Here is a 27,851-nt window from a genome sequence, read left to right as displayed (position 1 = left end):
CGAAACGTTGTTACTCAGATTGTAAAAAAATAACTATTTCTTTGGTGTTGAACATCTTAATACCTCCCCATTTTTTTTTGCAGGAAAAAGATAAAACATCTTCTTACTTTTCATCATTTTGGCTACGTACGCTCGCGAAAGATAGCTCCACGTACGTACAATCCTTGTAGTGCGGACCCCTGCCAACTACGCCCTTCCATTCTGCATCACCGTCTTGTAAGCTCTGTCAGAGAGCGTCTTGAGTGAAGGTGTCCTCTATAACAGGTCCCTGCAGGGTGGGCTGGTAGGAACATTGGAATTTTGCGCAATTGTATGACATTGTTACTTCCAAATGTTGGGTGCAATAAGACATATCAAGTCTCTGCGCTGTCTATTGCTGATTTTACACCCAACAGCACGAGATTTCACTTCGTTAAAGTATTGAAAGGGGACTGACGGACGGACATTAATCTATTGCAGGCTGGTACACTCAGTTTACAACTTCGTTCCTACCAGTATAAATAGACAATTAGATTAAGGGGCAGTACTGCAAGTAGGTATTTTTTTATTTAAATGTTTACCTAATCCGTATAGACTTTTCAATGGTTTACCCTCAGCATAGAAGGGCTCACGGACGTGACACCGATAGCGTAATTGGTGAGGAGATATTCTTCGCTCTTTCGGTAAAGTCACGTTGAAGGGAAACAATAAAATAATAAAATATATATAAAACAATAAAAATTTTCACGACGTTTCGACCATAACACAAACGGTCGTCATCAGGTGTGAAAAGCAACGGCAAGAAACATTTGAAAGAAGTGGCGGTTCGCATTTATTTATTTGTTTTTTAACGGTGAGGAAATGTCAACTACCTCGCCGGGTATGCAGGAGGTCGTGGGTTTCATCCCGACCCCGACGCCTGCTGCATATTTGGAGTTTGCGTGTCTCTCTCTCTCTCCCCGTGGTCGTGTCGATTTTTCTCCGGGTCCTCAGGTTTTTTTTTCCCCCTCCACATTTAGAATCAACATCACGCGTTTAGAGAATTCGGCTGCCGCTATACATTTCCACGCGACAAGCCACTTTCGTGGAGCTATCCTTTGCGATAGCCAGGTCGCTTCTGAAAAAAGAGCTACTACCCGTTAAAACAAAACTAGTTTAGTTTAAATAGTTTCGTTTATGGATGAAATTGGGACGAAGGATGAACCAGTAATGTGCTATTGCTATGAGCAGGGCCACTGTCTATCTAATGAATAACACAAGAAGCATTGCTGATGTCCCATCACCGGCCCACCCCTAGCAGATGGCAGTGTGTTTAAGGCACACCAGAGGGATGGAGATCTGCCACGAGCTGGCTGTGTTTACAAATCTACAATATATCCATTCCCCCTCGGACTCCAGCAGACTCCACTCAGCTACCACCACCCCTCCTCCCCCCGCCTCCCCCCGCCCCTCCAGATGGCGTGGAATGTGTTTACAAATTTAGAAACACAATCGTAGACGCGTTGCTATTTTTTGTCGCTAAACTTTTACTTATTGAACGCTGCGGAGAGGAAGACGAAGAACGTGACGCGTGACGGACGCGACGATGTATTTTTTATTTTCTTTCCCACCTCGCCGCGGTCGTTCCACGCGGCTTTATCTTTCTCTCTCTCCACCCTGCACGATTCAATCCCCCCGGAGAGGCTCCCAGCACGTGGAGCGAAACGTCGGACGCGCACGCAAAGGCGTACATCGCACGATGGGGGCAAACAGAACCGGAATCAGAATATTTCTTTATACTGGAGGAGGAATCCGGTGAGCTGTAAAGCTCCCTTTCACCGATGTCTCAGTAGGGGCGGGTAGGAACGTTACAACAAAAATACAAAGAGCATGGTACAAGAAAAGTAAACAAATCACCGGTACACATAAAAGTACAACACTCACCCACCCCCATCTTAGCAGGCAAAGCCCACTGAGGTATTAACTTATTTTTTCAGAAGCGACCTGGCCACAAATGATAGCTCAACAAAGTAGCCCCATCATTTGCAGCCTAAAGAATCTAGATAATCTCAATCCACGTTTCTAAATATGGAGGAGAAACCGTCTTTCTCTCCCCGTGCGACCACGGGGAGAAGAGACACGCAAACTCCAAATATAGAGCAGGCGTCAGGGTCGGGATCTAACCCACGACCTCCTGCATACCAGGCGAGGTAGTTAACATCACGCCACCGTAGTGCCCTGAGAACATCACGCCACTTTCGTTAAAATCCACTGCTGGATGAATGCCTCCCCTCTCCCCCCCCCCCCCCCCCAAAGCTGTGGCCATTTCTCCCAGCCTCTTGCGATGCAACGGTCCACCACCCAGCACCTGCTGGTCTCATCTCTCCATCTCCGCAGCGGACGTACCCTCGATCATGTACCCTACCATTAATCGTCTCGACCATAGTGTCACGCCTATCTACTTGGAATAATGATTTACGGCCCCTGGTAAATCCCACGTTGGTGGGTGAAAGGCCACCCCACGCCTTGATGCACACGGCGGGGTTGTTTGTCCATACTTCGCCACGCTGGTCATTGTGGGTCGGTTGAAGGAGTTGCCCATGACATCGCTCGCCACTGATCGTTAGCCGCGGCCGGGAATCCAACTCCGGGTCGCCCGGGTTCGGTGATTGAGCGGTGCGCTAACCGCTGCGCCTTCACTCCGCGCTCACGCGAAACAATCCGTGCACAGACAACTCAAAGCCGCCGGAATTGCAGCGGCGGTTTCGCCTTTGCCGTTCGACATCCCTTTTGTCCTGCAGTGTCCACCCATAGTGTTGCTCAAGAGCGGAAAGATGGTGACATTTCAGAGCCTTGGACATCAATGCGGTGGCATAACGCATTTAAAAACGCCCGGCCTCTGAAAGCTGTATAGGAAGTTTTTATTTGAACTGTTTGGAACACAAGGTCATTTCTTTTCCCAATTGGCGGCCTGCAACTCGCTCGATGTTTCAGGCCACGAGTTTAAACATTTAGAGCTTTCCGCAGTACGAGGATTTTCCTTTCTTCGTCCAGTGACATTTGGATGAATGAATCGAGGTCTAACTTTATTATATATTTTTTTCCCCCCGTTCGTGTGCGAGCGACCGCGAGTTTGTTCTGCCGTCTGCCCACGTCGCCGGATTCGGTCGTTTAGTATCGGGCGCGACTGGACGGACTCAGGGCGCATGCACGACGACAAGAAGCAACAACCGGAACGAATACGAATTCAGAAACTTTGATTTAAATTTCTATTTAAAGCTTCCGTGACTGCAAGGATTCATCCGCTTTGGTTCTTTCGGTACAGGACTGTCCTGTTTCCTGTTTCTTCACCTGAGGACGGCTACTTGTGTTGTGGCCGAAACGTCGTGAGAATTTTATTGTTTTATTTTATTATTTTATTCTCATTCTACGTGACTTTACCGCAATAACCAAAAAAGATTAAACTTTGATTTGTTAGTTAATGATTCACGGCCCTCCGCTTTTCTCGCCGCGGTCTCAATAATTGCAGCCACCCATCAATCCTTCGTGGCGGTGCACGTGACCTGTAGTCCAACGCGTTTAGAATCAACGTGCGATTAGAGTGGTTGGCTGTCATAGATTTCCGCGTGACGATGATCAGCCACTTCGTTGACCCATCATTTGTGAATGCCAGGTCGCTTCTGAAAAAGAGCTATGTAGCTCATTGGGCCTTACCTGGTAAAATATTAAATATTTGTAAAAAAAATTGGCTCAATGCGGCAACACCCCGGTTTTTCATCGGGGTGGGGGTGGGATACTTTCCTGAGAGGCACGAGAACGAATGTCGAAACGACGTACTGAATCAAAGCGATTTACAGGGTAGTAGTAGCAGCAGTAGTCGTAGGCGGTGGTGGTGGAGGCCGAAGGCTGAGAGGCGACGTGGACCGATAACGGAGGGACGAGGCCGTCAGCGACGTGAGAGTGTGCGTGGGGGGGGGAGTGTCGAGGCGATGCAAATCCGGCCGTGGAGTCAATCAAACAAAGTGACGACATTCGCGAAACGACATAGCAACAGTGGGAGAGACGTAAACCCTGGGCATCGCTGTACACCCGGAGTATTAATCAGGGCGGATGCTGGGTTTGAACCTCCGCAAACGACGCGTATCCTTCCGCTCGCGTCACCCACCGTTGCGAGAAACGTCGCTCGGCTTGGTGAAATAATGAAAACAAAAATGTCAGGAACATTTCTCTCTTCCTCCAGCAAAGAACACTACCGGAGCATGTGCATGCCGGATTTCCCGGAGCCGGCCGACGTGGTGTGGAAGGCCCTGGACCAGGCGACCTTTGTGCTGCTCTACGTGCTGCCGCTGCTCATCGTCTCCGTGGCCTACGTGACCGTCGCCAAGAAGCTGTGGCTGCGCAACGCCATCGGCGACGTCACCACCGAGCAGTACGTGGCCCACCGGCGCAAGAAAAAGAAGACCATCAAGATGCTCATGCTCGTGGTGGTGGTCTTCGCCGTCTGCTGGTTCCCGCTCAACTGCTACGTGGTGCTGCTCTCCAGCCAGGCCATCCAGACCAACAACGGCATCTACTTCGCCTTCCACTGGCTGGCCATGAGCAGCACCTGCTACAACCCCTTCATCTACTGCTGGCTCAACGAGAGCTTTCGCTCCGAGCTCAAGGCCCTCGTGGCCATCTGCAGGCCGCGGGGGGGGGCGGCGGCTCCGGCGGCGGCGGCGGCGGCGGCGGCGGGGGAGGCCGGCGGCAACCCGCTGGGCGTGATTCCCCGCGCGTCGCGCCAGGCGTGGGCCGAGCAGAGGCCCTTCAACGGGCCGTCGACGAGCAGCGCGCGGTCCACGGGCAACCTCGTGACGGTCAAGACCGACCTGTCGTCGGTGGAGCCCACGATCGCTGTGAGTGGCGGCAGCGGTGGTAGCGGTGGTGCCGCGAGGCAGTGAGGGACCCCCCCCCCTCCACCCCGCCTGGGTTAATGCCGCGGTCTGCGCTGTCCCGTGGACAGCACCAGCGCCGTTGCCGGTTCGCAGCGGACGTTTCGGCGTCCTGCGACGCTCCGTTGTTCATGTCGCGTGTTGTTATTCTACTTGCTTCACCGAGGAAAGATTTGCCGTGCCTCGTGACTTTTTTTCACGAGGGTCCTGGCCAGGTTTTTTCGCATTACGGGGTGGGGGTAGATGATTGTTATGTGATAGATTTACAATTGAGTTAAAGAGAGCAAATACACAGCAGGCGTCGTCAGGGTCGGGATCGAACCCACGACCTCCTGTATACCAGGCGAGGTAGTTAACATCTCCTAGCCACCGTGGCGTCCAAACATTGGAGCTCCACGTCCTCCTGTACCACATCACTCCATCTCTTCTCTAGCCCGTGCCGCGCCCGCTTAGCCCCCTCAATCCGGCCGAACAAAAGCTGTTTCGGCATGCTTTGGCTGGGCATGCGGGCTACATGACCCAGCCATCGCAGCCTTGCCCGCCGGAGGAGCTCACCGATGGGACCGTGCCCAGATCTTTCAAGGATTTGTGAGCTCCTCACACAATCCAGCCTGGTTAAACCCAGGATGGATCGTAGGCAGGCTAGCCTAAATGTTTTAACCGGCGAAGATGTTCCATTAAGGGGGTCCACGTTTCGCAAGCGTAGAGAAAGGAAGGAATGACCGTGGCCGAGAAGACCTGAAGCTTAGTGCGGAGCGACAGACCAGGTAGCTTCCACACAGCGTTACGCAACCGATGAAAAGATATTGCCGCTCGACTGATTCGGAGTGAGACCTCTGCTGTTAAACTAACATACGTAGCACACACACACTCACACACACTCACACACGTAACACACAATCACACATGTAACACACACTCACACACGTAACACACACTCACACACGTAACACACACACACACTCACACACGTAACACACACACGCCTTCAACATGAAGCCAACCCCGTTATGAGAAGCAGGGGGGGGGGGGGGGTGTAGAAGGATGGGAGAAGCAGGCTCGCTGCTCCAAACCATACAAGGTGGGTCCCACCGAAAGGTGAAAGTGCATCTTTTTGTTGTCATAATAATAATTAAGGGATGACAAGAGGAGAGAGGGATATAACCAAAACACGTCTGACATTGAAAAAAAAACCACGAGAGGCGACCTCAACGAGCATTTATTTTTTAATCTTTCGCACCCCTCCGGAATCCTGCTCCCCGTCTAATCTTGCCGTGGCGATGGCCTCCTTGGTCCATGGTTGCATGTCTCCCGACCCTCCATCCCGGGTGTTGTTCGAGGGGTGGCCGCTGATGGGTGGCGGCTAACGATTGTATTTGATGGCGCGGCGTGTGACGTGGGGGTGGGGGGTGGGGGTGAATGAAGTTCCAGGGCCGTGGGGGCAGTAGGAGTTGAAGGAGTGACCACCTAACCCCCCTTCCACGACCCCGTCGCTGAGCGAAGGGCGACCGAATGCGCCGTCCTAGCGACGGGGTTTGACGGACGTCCGTTCCGTCCGTTCCGTCCGTCTCCAAAAGGGCTTCGTTGCGATCGTGATGTTTGCAGACGCACACATCGGTATAATACGGCTGAAGACGGACGCTTGCGTTGCGACCGAAACGTCGTGTTTTATTTTATTATTGTTTCTACCTACGTGATGACTTTACCGAAAGAACCAGAGAGTATGGATTCCTGCAGTCACGAAAGCTTCAAATCAAGAATAATACAGCTTGTCTTTTGTTTGTTTGTTTGGGTGAAGATCGCGTAAATATATCAATTGATGAGAACGTATTAATTATTTACGCGATCTATACAATATGAAAATGATTTACGCGATCTAACGCGATCTAACCTCCTCCCCATCACCCCAAAAAAACAACGCGCCGTATTGTGCCGATGTTATTTTCGCGATCTGACCCCGCCAAAACAAAACCCCGTATTACGGATGATGCTGGTCGCCAAAATCCGGCTACTGCGTCTTAAACTTGCACACCGCCACTTGCAAGCCAAGAAGGCCACTCGACACCCCCGCCACATAGCACCGCGCTTGCAAGGACAGCAACAGCGAAAACATCAACAGAGGTGACGCGTGAAATTTTCAGCAATATTGTCACCCTTACTCTTTGGTTATTTCGGTAAAGTCACCACGTAGAAGGGAAACAATAATAAAATAATAAAAATATAAAACAATAAAATTCTCGCGACGTTTCGATTGCAACACAAGCAATCATCATCAGGTGTGAAAACCACAGCAAGAAAATTTGAAAAAAAATGTGGCGGTTATTTCTTAACGTTAGCACCGTGGCGGGTTTCACGCCTGATGATGATTGCTTGTGTTGCAATCGAAACGTCGTGAGAATTTTATTGTTTTATATTTTTATTATTTTATTGTTTCCCTTCTACGTGGTGACTTTACCGAAAGAACCAAGAATATAATTTCCTGCAGTCACGAAAGCCTTAAATCGAAATATTGGCCCCCTTACTCTTTGGTCCTTTCGGCACCTGATGACGGACGCTTGTGTTGCGCCCGAAACGTCGTGATTTATTTTATTTTATACCCACGTGACTTTACCGAAAGAACCAGAGAGTATGCAATTCCTGCAGTCACGAAAGCTTCAAATCAAGATTGGCCCCCCTTCTTAATGCCAGTGCGTATTGTTGTGTTCTTTTGAGGGCGGTGTCATTGGACGAGTCTTGCGCGTCTCGTGTTCGCCTGCGACGTCGTTGTTTGCTGCAGCTCGATCTCCCGGCGCGGCAGGGTGAAACATCGGGGCGACGTTTCGTAAATGCCCCCCCCCCACCCGCCGCCCTTCTCCCCCACTGCCGCGGCTCCTCCCCCCCCGCCCCCCCCCCGGCGTCTATCCAACCCGGCCGTCTAAATGGGTTTACCGCATCAGTCGATCGTCAATCGATTCGGATAGAATCGATTGCTTTTGTTCTGCTGCCTTGCCCAAGATTGCATTTGGTGTTGGCAAATCGGCAGGAATCGACGTAATTATGCAAATTGTACTTTACGTTGTGTTTTTTATATGCATGCATGCATGCATGCTGAACTTCATTCGCGCCGTACTTAGCCAACGCTGCTGATTGGAAGTGTGGGGGAAGGACAACAAACGAAACAAAAAGCAGCTCTAAACAAATGAGCTTTCGTACAGACGGCTAGGAATACTAACTATACCCCCGCCTCCCCGGCAAGCACAACTCCAGCCCCGCTCCCACCGACGATCCGAGCCAGCCGCCGTCACTAGGGAGAGGGGGGGGGGCAGGAAAAAGGCATTTGTCATGTTGTCCTGAGTTCGGGCAGTTTCAGAATCAGAATTTGTATTCATACTGGAGGAATCCGATAAAGCTCTTTTTTTACAGCTGTTCCAATAGTTGGAAGGACCACTCAGCCCCAGTTCTTTCAGTGGAACTCTCTCCACCATTCATACTCTACGTGCACCAACAGTTTAACAACAACAGAGTGTGATGTACCAGAAGCACATTAATCAAATAGTTAACTTATATCTAGCCCCAGAGGCTTAGCGGCAGAGCGAACGGCATTTGTCACGTTACCCTGAAATCCGGCAGTTTCATAATCAGAATATTTAGTCATACTAGAGGAATCAGATGAGCTATAAAGCTCTTTTCTCACAGACGTCCAGTAGTTGGAAGGGTCACCGAGCGCGTGTTGCTGCTGATGTGGATGCAAAGCAACAGCTACAATTTCACATTCAGCTGGTTCGAGAAAGACAACCGCGTCAAGAGCCAGCGGAGTAGCAGTGTATCGCCGCTATGAAGTCTGCTCCGTATGTGTGGTTCGGGGCATTGCGTCCGTTGCCCGTTGTGCGCAGTCCACTCCGGATGACCCGCGGTCGCCCGCCTCCACCGGAGAGTTTTTGTCTCATTTAATTTCCCATTCACACCTCGGGCGTCGGCCATCTGCTGCCACGGTTTGCGCGGTTTGTGCGGGTTGGGCTGGTGCGGCGTTGATACAGTAGATGCGAGATTGGTTTTCACGACGAGGAGGAGGAGGAGGCGGTGGCTGCAGCGGCTGCCCATCATTCACGCTCCTGTACCACCCCTGCAGAGAATGTAAACGCACCTGCCCAGCGTCGAGCCCTTCGCACACCGCTCGCACCTGCCGGCCCGAAATTAGCCAACGCCGTTTAACGCTGTCCCCTCCCCCCCCTCTTCCCTCTCCTCCTCCTCCTCCTGTCCCGTGGGTGCAAGTCACAGCCACGTGCCACGTCCTTCGCTCGCTATTCTCAAGCGCCGGGGTGAGTTGTACAGCGACGGGCGCTCCCCCGTCTCGTTCGCAATAAAAATGAAACGATTCCCAGCCACTCTCAGTTCGCCGATAGAGGCTTCTCCTCGTGCCACGTCGGTCATGGGTTGTTTGTTGTTGTTGTTGTTTAAGTATTTTTATTTTACCATACTGCTGTACTCACTCAGATTCAGACTTTATTATTTCGGCCGCAGATCTTTTTACGAAGATGATGACCACAGGCCATGGCATTCGGCAGTGGGGGCGGCCCCAGCACGCTGCACGTTGGGAATGTGCAAACGAATTAAAGCAGCAACACAGCAACAAATAATTGACATGAAACCCAAGCCATCGTATCGTTAACAGGATGAGCAATACATAAATCAATAAACAGCGCTTAAAAACAACTAAAAATAATTCATAGTAAAGGTGTTTGGGTTAGATCGCGTCAGTGTAAATGTGTCGTAACGCTCCACCACTCGACACAGCCAGTAAGGGGTTTGTCACGTAAACAAAAAGTGCCAATTAGTTAAACTACTTCAGCCCACCGGTGTGTTGGAGAGTAAATCCACAAGATTTAGAAAATACGTGGATTTACCCGACCGGTGTGCTTACAATTGCAAATGTTTTGGAGAGTAAATCCACAGCAGTAAATCCACAACAGTATATCTACAAAATGTACAATTGTAAATGTTGTGGATTTACAAAATTTACAATTGTAAATGTTGTGGATTTACAAAATATACAATTGTGAATGTTGTGAATTTTCTAAATGTTGTGGATTTTCTAAATGTTCTCAATGTTGTGGAAATCACATTTACAATTGTAAATTTTGTAAATCCACAACATTTACAATTGTACATTTTGTATATTTTCTAAATGTTGTGGATTTACTCTCCAACACACCGGTGGGCTGAAGTAGTATAACCAATTGTCACGTTTTGTTTACGTAACAAACCCCTTACTGGCTGTGTCGGGTGGTGGAGGGTCACGACACACTTCTACTTACGCGATCTAACCCAAAAACCTTTATTATGAATGATATTCGTCGCGAACTCCTTTAACTACGCGTTAAGCCAAATTGAAAAAAAAATGAGTGGTAAAAAAAAACCCGCCACAGACTTTCGTGTGAATCAAACCCGTGCGTGCCTACACCCGTCGATTGGCAGGCCTCGTGTGGTGGGGCTCAGTGGGGGGACTCTCCAAGCTCCTCTGGTGAAGGGCAACGAGAGCACAGGCAGGGGGCTGGCTTCTGATCTCGCCTTCAACCGATGGTCGCCATGGCTGGGAATGCGGTGCTCGCGTGACAACGGAAACCAATCTGTGGTGTTTTACGCGCGAGAGAGACTTTCTTTTTTTGACGGAAAAATGAAATTGCGATACAATTGACGGCCCGGCGGAGCTTCCTCCTCCGTGTACACAACGTAGTCAACAAATCTCTCTTGCTGCCATCGCCACGGCCACCGCCACCGCCACCACCGCCACCACCGCCGCCACCACCGCCACCACCACCGCCACCACCACCATGGCCACCACGGCCACCACCGCCACCACCACCACTGCCACCACCACCACAACGGCCACCACGGCCACCACCGCCACCACCACCACTGCCACCACGGTCACAGCCACCACGGCCACCACCGCCACCACCACCGCCACCACCGACACCACGGCCACCACCGCCACGGCCACCACCACCACCGCCACCACCGCCACCACCACCGCCACCACCACCACGGCCAGTGGAATCGAATTTTCTTCGGACGGAGAATGATCCGGGTCACCACTTACGGTGGCTTTTTTGCAAGGGAACGACACGGGAAATGAAAGAGCAGCCGCAGTAGATCTCTCTCCGCCATTCGTACTCTGTGCGCACCAACAGTTTAACAACAACAACAGAGCGATGTTCCGGGAGCACATTTGTCAAAATCATTCATTTATGTCTGGCCCGGAGGCTGGGCAGCAGAGTGAGCGGCTCACAACCAGAAGGTTGCGAATTCAAATCCTGGTTGGCGGGTTTACTCAGCTCAACATCATCATCATCATCTCTCCGGGTTGATAAAATGATGTACCACCTATGGCACGACTGGCCATGGCATAGGAATGTGGATTTTTCTACTGCTCGCTCGTAAAGCCAATGTTTACAATAACAGTTACGGCATATACAACGTAACAGTATACTTGACGAAATAAATGCATGTACATATGAAGATCCCCCGTGTAGATATAGCAGACTGTTGGGGCAAGTGCTGTTAGCGAGCACCTATGAAGTCCGGCACGGTACACGAGGGGGTGGGTGGACAACAACCACGCCCGGCCGCCTTTGTCTCCCCAGTGGCGATGTTTACTACACACCGCACCAGGTACTCATTTGAGGCTGAGTCGACCTAGGGGAGGCCCAGTACCGGTTCAGATAATCCTCACTGGTGTTGGCCGTGAGCGGGAATCGAACTCGGGCGGCTGGGTTCGTAGCGCAGCATAGCGCTACCCACTGCACCACCGCTCCCCACACGCTACACACACACATGCATACACAGATACACACACACACACACATTTGTGCGTGCAACCACTGGCTGCTCAACTACAAACGGGCACATAGCACATTCGACATGCATAATACATACGATATGCATCCAGATTATGCTGGGGGAGAGACGCGTGGACTCGTGTGGTGTAGAAACGGCTGCCACCCACTGATTCGTAGGTACATCAATTATATTCGGTGCTTATGATGCTGCAGCTGGGTTTCCAGTATAGAACTGGAACGCCAAAAGGCGTACAGCTCAAAGACAATGACACTATCAAAGTAAGCATCTACATCATTAGACCTCCTTTGCCAGTACCAAAATATAATAATAGGGTTTTTCCCTTTTTTTCTAGCTGTATGCCTTTTGGCATCCTCTGGTCTAGCACCAATTGAGACGAGGCTCAAAAGCAAGCTGTCTCTGGTGTGGACCAATCAGTTTCAAGGACAATGCATATATTATCAGTGTGTTTTTTGTTTGCATTTTGATCACAAGTATTGTGGTTAATGCACACATGATTCCTTGTAAAAAGGTTTCAGTTTTGTTGCCAGAAAAAAGGGGAAAACCCCTATTATAAAAAAAAGATATATATTTCAAGAACTCTACATCTGGATGAACTATTATTCTGCAATCTTGCTCACGTGATATATATGTATTGAAAAATAACTCGTTCTACATGGGGCAAAACACGGAGTTAAATCTTGTCACAAACATCGATTTCGAATTTGTAAGTTTAACACGTAGGCTTTCGCGACCAATATTATTCACAATGGAGGTTATTATGGGTTATATCGCGCAAACATAGATGTGTAACTTTAACTTTGTGCTTTTTTATTGCAAACTATGGACTCGGAACCTAACCCAACGGGCAACTGAACGAGTGTTTATCACGGGAAGTCCTTGAGACGACCTGCAGACCGATGTCACCACCACCACCCCATCACCACCCCACCACCATCACCACCATCACCCCACCACCACCACCCCACCACCACCCACCGCCACCCCACCCAACGCCACCCCACCACCACCACCACCCACCGCCACCCCACCACCACCACCCACCACCATCACCCCACCACCATCACCCCACCACCACAACCCCATCACCACCCACCGCCACCCCACCCACCGCCACCCCACCACCCACCACCACCCCACCACCACCACCACCCCCACCCACCACCACCACCCCCACCACCACCACCCCCCCACCCTCCTCTGTCGTGACGCTCCGCCTCGCTTCACGATGCTGCACCCTCAAGCGACTAACCGGTGCCCAAACCGCTGAGGCGTCTCGAGACTCGACCCTTTTATTTTGCGGAGGAACACAATATAAATATGTATATGTGTTTTATCTGTGAGTGACAGCCTCCGTCCGTGGCTATGGCTCCCCTCTCCCCCACGACTCTGGCGCTCATCACTCTCACAACCCGGCCTGGCCCAACGCGAGTTTTACGTTCGAGGCGCCTCTCCTACACTCTATACTTTCGTGTCCCATCCTAACAATTTTTACCCTCAACAGTTGTGTTTAATGATAGTTTTTGTGTGTGTGTGTTTTTTTTTTGGGGGGGGGTGGTGGCGGTGGTGTGGGGGCATTGGGATGCACACGTCACTTGCGAATCAGAGGTCGTCATAATAAAGGTTGTCTCTTATTCAGAATTCTGGATAATCGCCTGACGAAGCTGGTTGTAATTTGCCATCGAAACATCACCGTACTCGAATTGTTTTCTGTTTGGTGTGGGTTCACTCTCCCAATAAACAAACAAACCGGTTCGTGCTGAATTAGTAACTAATTGGCACATTTCTGCGAACGTGACAAACCCCTTGCTAATCGGCTGTGTCGAGTGGTGGCGGGGTTAACGGCGCCTTAATAGTTACGCGATCCAACTAAAAGGAAAACCCCCACTTTATTGTGGATAAAATTGGTCGCGAAAGCCCGACTACTGCTACTGCCACGTGTTAAAGAAGAGATCGCCAGTTCAGATTTGACCCTCCCCCGGGGTCAAACGATGGGGTTCAACTTCCTTGAATCTCCCTCGCCTTGGGGTGTAAACGGGGCCCACCCCTTAAATGGTTGCCCCACCGATCGTCAGCAGCTCGAATGGAGCCGGAGTAAAGCGAGCGGCGCCATTCCCACCTCCTCCAAAAGGCCCCGTCCATCGTGGGCCAAATATCGGCGGCGAGTGGGAGGCCCTTCCACAGGGCAGTGCCGCCGCGAGAGAGCCATTTTCAGGGCTGCCACCTTTAACACATAGAGTAGAAACCCCGCCCCTTCACGACCACATAGAGTAGAAACCCCGCCCCTTCATGACCACATAGAGTAGAAACCCCGCCCCTTCACGACCACGTAGAGTAGAAACCCCGCCCCTTCACGACCACATAGAGTAGAAACCCCGCCCCTTCACGACCACGTAGAGTAGAAACCCCGCCCCTTCACGGCCACATAGAGTAGAAACCCCGCCCCTTCACGACCACATAGAGTAGAAACCCCGCCCCTTCACGACCACATAGAGTAGAAACCCCGCCCCTTCACGGCCACATAGAGTAGAAACCCCGCCCCTTCACGACCACGTAGAGTAGAAACCCCGCCCCTTCACGACCACATAGAGTAGAAACCCCGCCCCTTCACGACCACATAGAGTAGAAACCCCGCCCCTTCACGACCACATAGAGTATAAACCCAGCCCATTCATGACCACGTAGAGTAGAAACCCTGCCCCTTCACGACCACGTAGAGTGGAAACCCCGCCCCTTCACGACCACATAGAGGAGAAACCCCGCCCCTTCACGACCACATAGAGTAGAAACCCCGCCCCTTCACGACCACGTAGAGTAGAAACCCCGCCCCTTCACGACCACGTAGAGTAGAAACCCCGCCCCTTCACGACCACGTAGAGTAGAAACCCCGCCCTTTCACAACCACGTAGAAAAGAAACCCCGCCCCTTCACGACCACATAGAGTAGGAAACCCCGCCCCTTCACGACCACATAGAGTAGAAACCCCGCCCCTTCACGACCACGTAGAGTAGAAACCCCGCCCCCTCACGACCACGTAGAGTAGAAACCCCGCCCCTTCACGACCACATAGAGTAGACACCCCGCCCCTTCATGACCACGTAGAGTAGAAACCCCGCCCCTTCACGACCACATAGAGTAGAAACCCCGCCCCTTCACGACCACATAGAGTAGAAACCCAGCCTCTTCACGACCACGTAGAGTAGAAACCCCGCCCCTTCACGACCACGTAGAGTAGAAACCCCGCCCCCTCACGACCACGTAGAGTGGAAACCCCGCCCCCTCACGACCACGTAGAGTAGAAACCCCGCCCCTTCACGACCACATAGAGTAGAAACCCCGCCCCTTCACGACCACATAGAGTAGAAACCCCGCCCCTTCACGACCACATAGAGTAGAAACCCCGCCCCTTCACGACCACATAGAGTATAAACCCCGCCCCTTCACGACCACATAGAGTAGAAACCCCGCCCCTTCACAACCACGTAGAGTAGAAACCCCGCCCCTTCACGACGGCATCGAGTAGAAACCCAGCCTCTTCACGACCACGTAGAGTAGAAACCCCGCCCCTTCACGACCACGTAGAGTAGAAACCCCGCCCCTTCACGACCACATAGAGTAGAAACCCCGCCCCTTCACGACCACGTAGAGTAGAAACCCCGCCCCTTCACGACCACGTAGAGTAGAAACCCCGCCCCTTCACGACCACATAGAGTAGGAAACCCCGCCCCTTCACGACCACGTAGAGTAGAAACCCCGCCCCTTCACGACCACGTAGAGTAGAAACCCCGCCCCTTCACGACCACGTAGAGTAGAAACCCCGCCCCTTCACAACCACGTAGAGTAGAAACCCCGCCCCTTCACGACGGCATCGAGTAGAAACCCCGCCCCTTCACGACTATGTAGAGTAGAAACCCCGCCCCTTCACGACCACATAGAGTAGAAACCCCGCCCCTTCATGACACATAGAGTAGGAAACCCCGCCCCTTCACGACCACATAGAGTAGAAACCCCGCCCCTTCACGACCACATAGAGTATAAACCCAGCCTCTTCACGACCACGTAGAGTAGAAACCCCGCCCCTTCACGACCACATAGAGTAGAAACCCCACCCCTTCACGACCACGTAGAAAAGAAACCCCGCCCCTTCACGACCACGTAGAGTAGAAACCCGGCCCCTTCACGACCACATAGAGTAGAAACCCCGCCCCTTCACAACCACATAGAGTAGAAACCCCGCCCCTTCACGACCACGTAGAGTAGAAACCCCGCCCCTTCACAACGGCATCGAGTAGAAACCCCGCCCCCTCACGACCACGTAGAGTAGAAACCCCGCCTCTTCAAGACCACATAGAGTAGAAACCCCGTCCCTTCATGACCACATAGAGTAGAAACCCCGCCCCTTCACGACCACGTAGAGTAGAAACCCCGCCCCTTCACGACCACGTAGAGTAGAAACCCCGCCCCTTCACGACCACGTAGAGTAGAAACCCCGCCCCTTCACGACCACGTAGAGTAGAAACCCCGCCCCTTCACGACCACGTAGAGTAGAAACCCCGCCCCTTCACGACCACATAGAGTAGGAAACCCCGCCCCTTCACGACCACATAGAGTAGGAAACCCCACCCCTTCACGACCACGTTGAGTAGAAACCCCGCCCCTTCACGATCACGTAGAGTAGAAACCCCGCCCCTTCACGACCACGTAGAGTAGAAACCCCGCCCCTTCACGACCACGTAGAGTAGAAACCCCGCCCCTTCACGACCACGTAGAGTAGAAACCCCGCCCCTTCACGACCACGTTGAGTAGAAACCCCGCCCCTTCACGATCACGTAGAGTAGAAACCCCGCCCCTTCACGACCACGTAGAGTAGAAACCCCGCCCCTTCACGATGGCATTGAGTAGAAACCCCGCCCCTTCACGACCACGTAGAGTAGAAACCCCGCCCCTTCACGACCACATAGAGTAGAAACCCCGCCCCTTCACGACCACGTAGAGTAGAAACCCCGCCCCTTCACGACGGCATCAAGTAGAAACCCCGCCCCTTCACGACCACGTAGAGTAGAAACCCCGCCCCTTCACGACCACATAGAGTAGAAACCCCGCCCCTTCACGACCACGTAGAGTAGAAACCCCGCCCCTTCACGACCACATAGAGTAGGAAACCCCGCCCCTTCACGACCACATAGAGTAGAAACCCCGCCCCTCACGACCACATAGAGTAGAAACCCCGCCCCTTCACGACCACGTAGAGTAGAAACCCCGCCCCTTCACGACCACGTAGAAAAGAAACCCCGCCCCTTCACGACCACGTAGAGTAGAAACCCCGCCCCTTCACGACCACGTAGAGTAGAAACCCCGCCCCTTCACGACGGCATTGAGTAGAAACCCCGCCTCTTCACGACCACATAGAGTAGAAACCCCGCCTCTTCACGACCACAGAGAAGAAACCCCGCCCCTTCAAGACCACGTAGAGTAGAAACCCCGCCCCTTCACGACCACGTAGATCGAAACCCCGCCCCTTCACGACCACATAGAGTAGAAACCCCGCCCCTTCACGACCACATAGAGTAGAAACCCCGCCCCTTCACGACCACATAGAGTAGAAACCCCGCCCCTTCACGTCCACGTAGAGTAGAAACCCCGCCCCTTCACGTCCACTTAGAGTAGAAACCCCGCCCCTTCACGACCACGTAGAGTAGAAACCCCGCCCCTTCACGACCACTTAGAGTAGAAACCCCGCCCCTTCACGACCACATAGAATAGAAACCCGATCCCTTCACGACCACATAGAGTAGAAACCCCGCCCCTTCACGACCACATAGAGTAGAAACCCCGCCCCTTCACGACCACATAGAGTAGAAACCCCGCCCCTTCACGACCACGTGGAGTAGAAACCCCGCCCCTTCACGACGGCATCGAGTAGAAACCCCGCCCCTTCACGACCACGTAGAGTAGAAACACCGCCCCTTCACGACCACGTAGAGTAGAAACCCCGCCCCTTCTCGACCACGTAGAGTAGAAACCCCGCCCCTTCTCGACCACGTAGAGTAGAAACCCCGCCCCTTCACGACGGCATTGAGTAGAAACCCCGCCCCTTCACGACCACGTAGAGTAGAAACCCCGCCCCTTCACGACCACATAGAGTAGAAACCCCGCCCCTTCACGACCACATAGAGTAGAAACCCCGCCCCTTCACGACCACGTAGAGTAGAATCCCCGCCCCTTCAAGACCACGTAGAGTAGAAACCCCGCCCCTTCACGACCACGTAGATCGAAACCCCGCCCCTTCACGACCACATAGAGTAGAAACCCCGCCCCTTCACGACCACATAGAGTAGAAACCCCGCCCCTTCACGTCCACGTAGAGTAGAAACCCCGCCCCTTCACGTCCACGTAGAGTAGAAACCCCGCCCCTTCACGACCACGTAGAGTAGAAACCCCGCCCCTTCACGACCACGTAGAGTAGAAACCCCGCCCCTTCACGACCACATAGAATAGAAACCCCGCCCCTTCACGACCACGTAGAGTAGAAACCCCGCCCCTTCACGACCACGTAGAGTAGAAACCCCGCCCCTTCACGACCACGTAGAGTAGAAACCCCGCCCCTTCACGACCACGTAGAGTAGAAACCCCTCCCCTTCACGACCACATAGAATAGAAACCACGCCCCTTGATGACGGCATTTGGTTCCACGGGACCGGTCGTTAAGCGAGTATGGGACATCCACGTTCAAAGGGCTTGATTCGTTCCAATAGCATCGAAAGTTACGTGGGGGCTAATGCCCCCCTCCCCACTCCCCATTAGGTGGGGGCTGATCTCCCACTCCCCATTAGGTGGGGGCTGATCTCCCCCTCCCCACTCCCCATTAGGTGGGGGCTGATCTCCCCCTCCCCACTCCCCATTAGGTGGGGGCTGATCTCCCCCTCCCCACTCCCCACGAGCGGGTGGGGTGCGACGTCTGCTCCCCCCCCGCACCCTCTCTGACTGACTGACAGCTAGCGGCTGGCAGACACCGCCTAGGGGTTAATTACACGCGCCCTCCCCCTCCCACTTGCGCGTGCTAACCGCGCGGATTACGTAATATTGATTGACTCGCCGCACGCGGCTGTTTAGAGTTAATTAATTAATTTCCACAACAAGCCGACGGCGCTCGGAATCAATTAATTAATTAATCTCTGCCGCGCTACGCTAGCGGCGCGGCCAAGCGTCCCTCTACTTAATTATTTATTTGTATGTGCGCGCACGTCGTGCACATACTGATTGAAGTCACCCGCACACCGTCGTGCGCCGATCGCTGTCCCACCGCTCTTCACACGCACACACACACACACGCACCACGCGTCACAACGTCAGTCTGTGCTAAGGGTTTATTCCCGGAGCGAATAGTGACCCCCTGTTTACGGCCCCCTCCAGCCAGCACCCTTCGCACAGCGCCTAACCTCATGTCACCTGGCCGTCGCAGACTGCCTCTATCCTCCAAGCTCGAGCTGACTGTGAGCTGGGCTGAATTCCCCCCCCCCCCCCCCGTACCTACTCACCTTTCCAGCTGCATGATGGGGGTTGGGGAAGATGCCCGCCTCGGAGACTTTTGCCTGTGCAATCGTTTTCAGCCTCACCCTGCAGGCGTCCCACGGACGCTGAGGGCGGCTGGTATTCTCTCCCGCCGCTCCAGAAGAACTCAGATCCAATTTGCCCTCCTTCCCCCCTTATGTTCCCAAAGCCCGTTAATCCCCGGGTGACATGACGTCATCCTGCGCGTCCAATCGAATCCTTTTTTTTTGCGGCCGTTTTGAGCGCTCTGGCCTTGGGGGGGGGGGGGTCACGTCATCCCCCTCCCCTTTCCATTGTCTCTGTGCCTGCGTTCCCCGCCGCTGACTCACCCTCCCACCCCACTGTTTACACTGCCGCAGGGTGCTGGCCTTGGGGTCCCATCCCCCGTGCTGTGTGTGCTTCATCGCGGCCGGCCTGTAAAGTTCTATGCCCCCTTTTAGGGGGGCCGCCATGCAATCCGGTCTGGGGGGCTCGGCCAATTTCCTGGTCCGGGGAAACCGTGGAACATCATCCCTGCTAGTGGGGTCCTCGGGTGAAAACTCATCGTACCACGTGATCCCTCCGAGACGCTACGGGGGTGCATGTTGAGTGTGTAGTGGGGCTGCGTGCGTGGGGGGGGGGGGGGGGGCAGCGCCGGCCGAGCTGCTCCGCTGTGGTGGCACCACAGTTACCCCTTTAAAACAAAACCACCGTACTTTGTTATGTTTAAACAAAGGGGATTAATACGTAAAGATACTAACAACATTGGGTGGGTGGTGAGGGGGTGGTGGTGAGGTGGTGGTGAGATGGTGGGGGGTGATGGGGGTGGGAGTGGTGGGGGGGTGGTGGTGTGGGTGGTGGTTAGTGGGTGGTGTGGGGGGTGGTGGGGGGTAGTGGGGGCGGGGTGGTGGTGGGGTGGTGGAGTGGGGTGTGGTGGTGGGGGCAGTGGGGTGGTGGTGGGGGGTGGTGTCGAAGGAGGAGGGTAGAGGCCTATGGAGACTGCTGACGAACCTGGTGGAGACTGCCGAGGGGGTGGGTGGTGGGGGAGGGGTGCAGTTGGAAGATTTCCGAGAGCGTGAGCGATGTGGACTTGCGTTTGAAATCTCCGCGACCTCAAAGGCGAAAACGCCCCGTGCATTGGGAGGGCATCCGCGGGTTTGAGACTTTGAGACGCCCTCGCAGCTGTTAGAGAGCGACGCTGGCCCCCGACGTGTCGAGACGAGCGAGGGAGCGGCAGTCGAGGGACGGAGCGGATGGGATCAACTGTGGAGCGTTGCACCTCCGATTGGCACCGTTGGCGTCCGTGCGCTGGGAGACGTCCACGGGTTCGGCCATCGAACACAGGCGGTGGCAGCGGCATCGCGCGGGCGCTGTCGCACGGCGCATCCGCGGCCGTCTGGAATGCTCTTCCTTGGCGATATTAGGACGCCGCTGGGAGATTTGGCGCTCTTAAATCCTCGAGATTGGCAAACTGGATTTATTTAGAAACTGCTCGTTGTTGTTGTTGTTGTTCTTGTGTTTAGTTTTGTGCCCTTCCCCCGCGCCTCCGTTGGCTACGTACGGCGAGAAAGAAGTTCAACGTGCGGTAACGTACAGTACATCGTAGGACCGGCTTGGGGAGGCCTTCATTCAGCTGTGGATAGATCATGGCCGACGACGACGATGATGATGATGATAGTGGTGATGGTGGTGACGACGAGATCATGAATGTCACTGGTACGTCGCGTACACCAGAAAAAGAGAGCGAGATAAAATCAAGATCAATGCGCTGACGTGCCCACTGCCGCAGCACTGGGTTATTAATCATTAATATCTCGCGCTGCGTATTTTGGTATTCATCCACACGCGCAGATTTTCAATGCACGATGAGGAAATGTCAAGCAGTGCTGCGCAAGTGAGTCACGCTACATTATTCAGCGCGTGCGCGCTCCGACCATAAAAAAAAAATTTTGGAGTATCCGCCGCAGGTCTGCTGAAGACCACTTCCAGAGACCTTGCGAGCCACCAGTAGTCAATGAATCATGGGTTGCGAGCCACTGTGACCGACAGTGTGTAGGTGAGTGAGCAGGGGTTGTGACCTCCAGGGGTCACCGACAGTGTGTAGGTGAGTGAGTAGGGGTTGTGACCTCCAGGGGTCACCGACAGTGTGTAGGTGAGTGAGTAGGGGTTGTGACCTCCAGGGGTCACTGACAGTGTGTAGGTGAGTGAGTAGGGGTTGTGACCTCCAGGGGTCACCGACAGTGTGTAGGTGAGTGAGCAGGGGTTGTGACCTCCAGGGGTCACCGACAGTGTGTAGGTGAGTGAGTAGGGGTTGTGACCTCCAGGGGTCACCGACAGTGTGTAGGTGAGTGAGCAGGGGTTGTGACCTCCAGGGGTCACCGACAGTGTGTAGGTGAGTGAGCAGGGGTTGTGACCTCCAGGGGTCACCGACAGTGTGTAGGTGAGTGAGTAGGGGTTGTGACCTCTAGGGGTCACCGACAGTGTGTAGGTGAGTGAGCAGGGGTTGTGACCTCCAGGGGTCACCGACAGTGTGTAGGTGAGTGAGTAGGAGTTGTGACCTCCAGGGGTCACCGACAGTGTGTAGGTGAGTGAGTAGGGGTTGTGACCTCCAGGGGTCACTGACAGTGTGTAGGTGAGTGAGTAGGGGTTGTGACCTCCAGGGGTCACCGACAGTGTGTAGGTGAGTGAGTAGGGGTTGTGACCTCCAGGGGTCACCGACAGTGTGTAGGTGAGTGAGTAGGGGTTGGGACCTTCAGGGGTCACCGACAGTGTGTAGGTGAGTGAGTAGGGGTTGTGACCTCCAGGGGTCACCGACAGTGTGGAGGTGAGTGAGTAGGGGTTGTGACCTCCAGGGGTCACCGACAGTGTGTAGGTGAGTGAGCAGGGGTTGTGACCTCCAGGGGTCACCGACAGTGTGTAGGTGAGTGAGTAGGGTGTTGTGACCTCCAGGGGTCACCGACAGTGTGTAGGTGAGTGAGTAGGGGTTGTGACCTCCAGGGGTCACCGACAGTGTGTAGGTGAGTGAGCAGGGGTTGTGACCTCCAGGGGTTACCGACAGTGTGTAGGTGAGTGAGTAGAGGTTGTGACCTCCAGGGGTCACCGACAGTGTGTAGGTGAGTGAGTAGGGGTTGTGACCTCCAGGGGTCACCGACAGTGTGTAGGTGAGTGAGTAGGGGTTGTGACCTCCAGGGGTCACCGACAGTGTGTAGGTGAGTGAGTAGGGGTTGTGACCTCCAGGGGTCACCGACAGTGTGTAGGTGAGTGAGTAGGGGTTGTGACCTCCAGGGGTCGCCGACAGTGTGTAGGTGAGTGAGTAGGGGTTGTGACCTCCAGGGGTCACCGACAGTGTGTAGGTGAGTGAGCAGGGGTTGTGACCTCCAGGGGTCACCGACAGTGTGTAGGTGAGTGAGTAGGGGTTGTGACCTCCAGGGATGACCGACAGTGTGTAGGTGAGTGAGTAGGGGTTGTGACCTCCAGGGGTCACCGACAGTGTGTAGGTGAGTGAGCAGGGGTTGTGACCTCCAGGGGTCACCGACAGTGTGTAGGTGAGTGAGCAGGGGCTGTGACCTCCAGGGGTCACCGACAGTGTGTAGGTGAGTGAGCAGGGGTTGTGACCTCCAGGGGTCACCGACAGTGTATAGGTGAGTGAGTAGGGGTTGTGACCTCCAGGGGTCACCGACAGTGTGTAGGTGAGTGAGTAGGAGTTGTGACCTCCAGGGGTCACCGACAGTGTGTAGGTGAGTGAGTAGGGGTTGTGACCTCCAGGGGTCACCGACAGTGTGTAGGTGAGTGAGTAGGGGTTGTGACCTTCAGGGGTCACCGACAGTGTGTAGGTGAGTGAGCAGGGGTTGTGACCTCCAGGGGTTACCGACAGTGTGTAGGTGAGTGAGCAGGGGTTGTGACCTCCAGGGGTCACCGACAGTGTGTAGGTGAGTGAGCAGGGGTTGTGACCTCCAGGGGTCACCGACAGTGTGTAGGTGAGTGAGCAGGGGTTGTGACCTCCAGGGGTCACCGACTGTGTGTAGGTGAGTGAGTAGGGGTTGTGACCTCCAGGGGTCACCGACAGTGTGTAGGTGAGTGAGTAGGGGTTGTGACCTCCAGGGGTCACCGACAGTGTGTAGGTGAGTGAGTAGGGGTTGTGACCTCCAGGGGTCACCGACAGTGTGTAGGTGAGTGAGTAGGGGTTGTGACCTCCAGGGGTCACCGACAGTGTGTAGGTGAGTGAGTAGGGGTTGTGACCTCCAGGGGTCACTGACTGTGTGTAGGTGAGTGAGTAGGGGTTGTGACCTCCAGGGGTCACAACAAACCGGGGCGTATCGTGGGAAAAAAGCGAGAATGTCTCACAAAAGCAGAAGAGGGGAGCACTACATGAGCAAACGTTGTGTTGGATGGTGGATAATAATATTTATTTTGATTGTACTAATTATGATATTGAAAGTAATGTCTCTAATTGTGATAATTATTATACACGATTCAACACAACGCATCAATTATAATAATGATTATTTATTTTCGTAATAATTATCATCGATGTGCAACTGACAAAGACAAAAGGATGGAACGTTCAATGGTCCAGGGAAGACTTCGAGATGCCTCAAGACGACAAAGAGCTGCTTCGAAAAGAAGACGTTCCTAGGAAAAGCAGTACAGCTGGCAACTCCATAGGCAAGGGATGTTTAGAAGGCGCTAAGGAATATTCATGTTGGCTTATATATATAAAATTTATTGTATATATAAATGTTTAAAACTATTAATTTTCTTATGTATTTTGTTACGTTTCCCAACTTCAATTATTATTACGATCTCCTGCTGCTGGTTCAGCAGGAGATCGCGTGGCTGGATTAGCCAGTGATTGAGTCTTAATTATCCTCATCATCATCATCACCATCATCGTCGTCATTCGCCGTGATTAATCCACTGCTGGATGAAGGACTCTCTTTTTAAGGTCGCCACGGTGGCGAGATGCAAAGTCCCTCGCCTGGCGTGCAGGAGGGCATGGGTTCGATCCCGACCCTGACAACTGCATATTTGCGTGCGCTCTCTCTCTCCACGTGGTCGCGCGGATTTTTCTCCGGTCCCTTCGGTTTTCACCTCCACATTTAGAATAAACATCGCGCGTTTCAGAGTCCTTTGGCTGCTGTGCATGTCCACACCGATAGAGGATGATGATGATGATGAGAAGTCATCTCGTTGAGCCGTCATTTCTCATCGCCAGGTCTCTTCTGAAAGAAGAGCCACGTAGGCTCGGCGAGCCTTCCACAAGGTCAAATAAAAAAAAAAACAGATCCTTGAGTTGACAGCATAATTCATTCTAGATTTGAAGTTTTCGTGACTGCAATGATCCATACTCTTTGGTTCTTTCGGCGAAGTCACGTGGGTATAAAGTGTAAAATAAATGAAATCACGACGTTTCGAACACGCAACACAAGCGTCCGTCATCAGGAGCCTACTTTGGTAATTGTTTCTTGCTGTGGTTGTTCCCGCCTGATGACGGACGCTTGTGTTGCGTCCGAAACGTCGTGATTTAATTGATTTGACAGTGTGTGTGTGTTTTCCACCACCTCTCACGATTCATGCGATGTAAACAATGGAACCCAGCATCTGCACAGTAAGCTGATCCCGTAGCTCCCTCTCCTCTGTCGATGTAGTCTAATAAAAGCTTTTATTTAAAATATATATTTAAATGTGTTCCTGTATATTGCTTATGCAACAAAACGCTTTAACTGGTATTGGCCAAATACCCCTGTAGCAGTGGCAACATCGCTCCCCTTGTCAGGATCTTCCCTGGCTAATAATCTTGGGACTCAATGAGACTCCTGGGTAAAGAAGTGTAATAAAAAATGTCATAATAAAGAGGTGCACTGCTTTATTTGAGACGAAATGTGGTTGTCCGGCATTCACGTGAATGTTCCGAAATGTAAAAATGCCCTCTGAGACACTTCTATGGATGTGAAGTGCCCTCTATAAATAACTAAATTATTTGGTGATGCTGCTGCAGTGTTGGTACACAAGCGCAAATAATAATAACAACAACATGTATATCAAAACATTAATAAAAAAAAAACACTGTGGCCTTACAAAGAAAATATGTATAACAGGCGACGTTTCGGGCAACGGGCCTCCACGGCACACAAAAAAGGCATTTCCTTTGAAGGCAGTACTATTGACAAATGTGTTCAGTAAAAAAAAGGGCGATTCACCATGTACGTTGAACTTCTTTCGCATCTTACGTCGTCGGAGGACAACAAAGCAAGCACAACAACAACTGGTTCTAAAGAAGTGAGTTTGTGAATCGAGATGATTAAAAAAAGTGCCACAGCTCCCAGTGGCCAAATATCAGAAGGAAGAGAGCGTTCCAGACGGCCGCGTTAGAGTCCTCAGTCCTAACTCATTTGGCAGCTCCTGGAATTTGCTGTGGTGGTGACAAGAGGATGAGGGAGGTGAGATGAGGGAGTTGATGGACGCGAGGTGAGGGAGAGAGGTGAGGTGAAGGGAGAGAGGTGAGGGAGGTGATGGAGGTGCGGTGAGGGAGGTGAGGTGATGTGATGGAGGTGAGGTGAGGGAGAGAGATGAGGTGAAGGGAGAGAGGTGAGGGAGTTGATGGACGTGAGGTGAGGGAGAGAGGTGAGGTGAGGTGAGGGAGGTGAGGTGAGGGGACGTGATGGAGGTGAGGTGAGGTGAGGGAGAGAGGTGAGGTGAGGGAGGTGATGTGAGAGCGGTGAGGTGAGGTGTCTCTCGCCCTGTCTCTCGCCTTGTCTCTCGCCCTGTCTCTCGCCTTGTCTCTCTCCCTGTTTCTCGCGTTGTCTCTCGCCCTGTCTCTCGCTCTGTCTCTCGCCCTGTCTCTCGCCCTGTCTCTCGCTCTGTCTCTCGCCCTGTCTCTCGCTCTGTCTCTCGCGTTGTCTCTCGCCCTGTCTCTTAAGTTGTCTCTCGCTCTGTCTCTTAAGTTGTCTCTCGCTCTGTCTCTCGCTCTGTCTCTTGCCTTGTCTCTCGCTCTGTCTCTCGCCCTGTCTCTCGCCCTGTCTCTCAAGTTGTCTCTCGATTTGTCTCTCGCCTTGTCTCTCGCTCTGTCTCTCAAGTTGTCTCTCCGCTCCCTTCCAGGATCTAGGCCCAGAGGGGCGAGGGACTTTGTGAGGACGAACCCAGTCGCAGGCTTCCGTTCCTCCGAGCCGTCGTCTCCGCGCCAGCCATGCTCAATCCGCTGCTGGATGGAGGCCTCTCCAAGCCACCGCCGCCGATCCACCCAGCGCCTGCACACGAACTGATTCCGTCGCTCCATCTCCCGGGAGGCTCCGTCCACTCTGTCGCATTTCATCCCGTGTCCGTCTTTTGAACGACACACACTCACTCACACTCTCACACACACTCACACACACTCTCACACACACACTCACACACTCTCACACACACTCTCACACACACACTCACACACTCACTCACTCACACACTCACACACACTCTCACACACAAACTCACTCACACACTCACTCACTCACACACACTCTCACACACACTCACACACTCACTCACACACTCACTCACACACTCACACACTCACTCACTCACACACTCACACACTCACTTACACACTCACACACTCACTCACTCACGCACTCACTCACACACTCACTTACACACTCACACACTCACTCACTCACACACTCACACACACACTCACACACTCACTCAAACACACACTCACTCACACTCTCACACACACTCACACACTCACTCACTCACACACTCACTCACACACTCTCACACACACTCACACACTCACTCACACACTCACACACTCACTCACTCACACACTCACTCACACACTCACTTACACACTCACACACTCACTCACGCACTCACTCACACACTCACTTACACACTCACACACTCACTCACTCACACACTCACACACACACTCACACACTCACTCAAACACACACTCACTCACACACTCACTTACACACTCACACACTCACTCACTCACACACTCACACACACTCACACACTCACACTCTTACACACACTCACACACTCACTCACACACTCACTCACACACTCACTCACTCACACAGTCATTCACACACACTCACTCACACACACTCTCACACACGCACTCACTCACTCACACACTCACTTACACACTCACACACTCACTCACACACTCACACACTCACTCACACACTCACTCACACAGTCATTCACACACACTCACTCACACACATAGTCACTCACACAGTCATTCACACACTCTCACACACTCTCACACACTCTCACACACTCACACACTCTCACACACACACACTCACACACTCACTCACACACTCACTCACACACTCACTCACACACACACTCACTCACACACTAACTCACACACACTCACACACACTCTCACTCACACACACTCACACTCACTCACTCACACACTCACACACTCACTCACACACTCACACACTCACTCACACACTCACTCACTCACACAGTCACTCACACGCTCACTCACACACTCACTCACACAGTCACTCACACACTCACTCACACACTCACACACTCACTCACACACACTCAGTCACACAGTCACTCACACACTCACACACTCTC

At 52.9% G+C, this 27,851-nt stretch overlaps 1 protein-coding gene across 3 annotated transcripts in view; it reads left to right on the top strand.

The window, feature by feature from the left end:
• LOC116956243 (G-protein coupled receptor 83-like) overlaps positions 1-26,542 on the top strand; it is a 63,075-nt gene extending 36,533 nt beyond the window's left edge. The window contains exons 4-6 of one of the 3 annotated variants that reach the window (XM_032977679.2): positions 4,199-4,853; positions 9,147-9,187; positions 26,355-26,542. In XM_032977679.2, the coding sequence (XP_032833570.2) occupies positions 4,199-4,853; positions 9,147-9,187; positions 26,355-26,361 (703 nt within the window). In that variant the 3' untranslated portion in view covers positions 26,362-26,542. Of the gene's footprint in view, positions 1-4,198; positions 4,854-9,140; positions 9,188-26,354 lie in introns of all 3 variants that reach the window. The other 2 variants (XM_032977678.2, XM_032977680.2) reach the window with 2 other exon arrangements.
• Positions 26,543-27,851: the final 1,309 nt, after the last annotated feature.

This window comes from Petromyzon marinus, chromosome 64, assembly GCF_048934315.1.
Source record: "Petromyzon marinus isolate PM22_M1 ecotype Great Lakes invasive population chromosome 64, UKy_Petmar_22M1.pri1.0, whole genome shotgun sequence".
In the NCBI taxonomy this organism is placed as follows: domain Eukaryota; kingdom Metazoa; phylum Chordata; class Hyperoartia; order Petromyzontiformes; family Petromyzontidae; genus Petromyzon; species Petromyzon marinus.
This window is presented reverse-complemented; position numbering and strand designations above follow the sequence as displayed.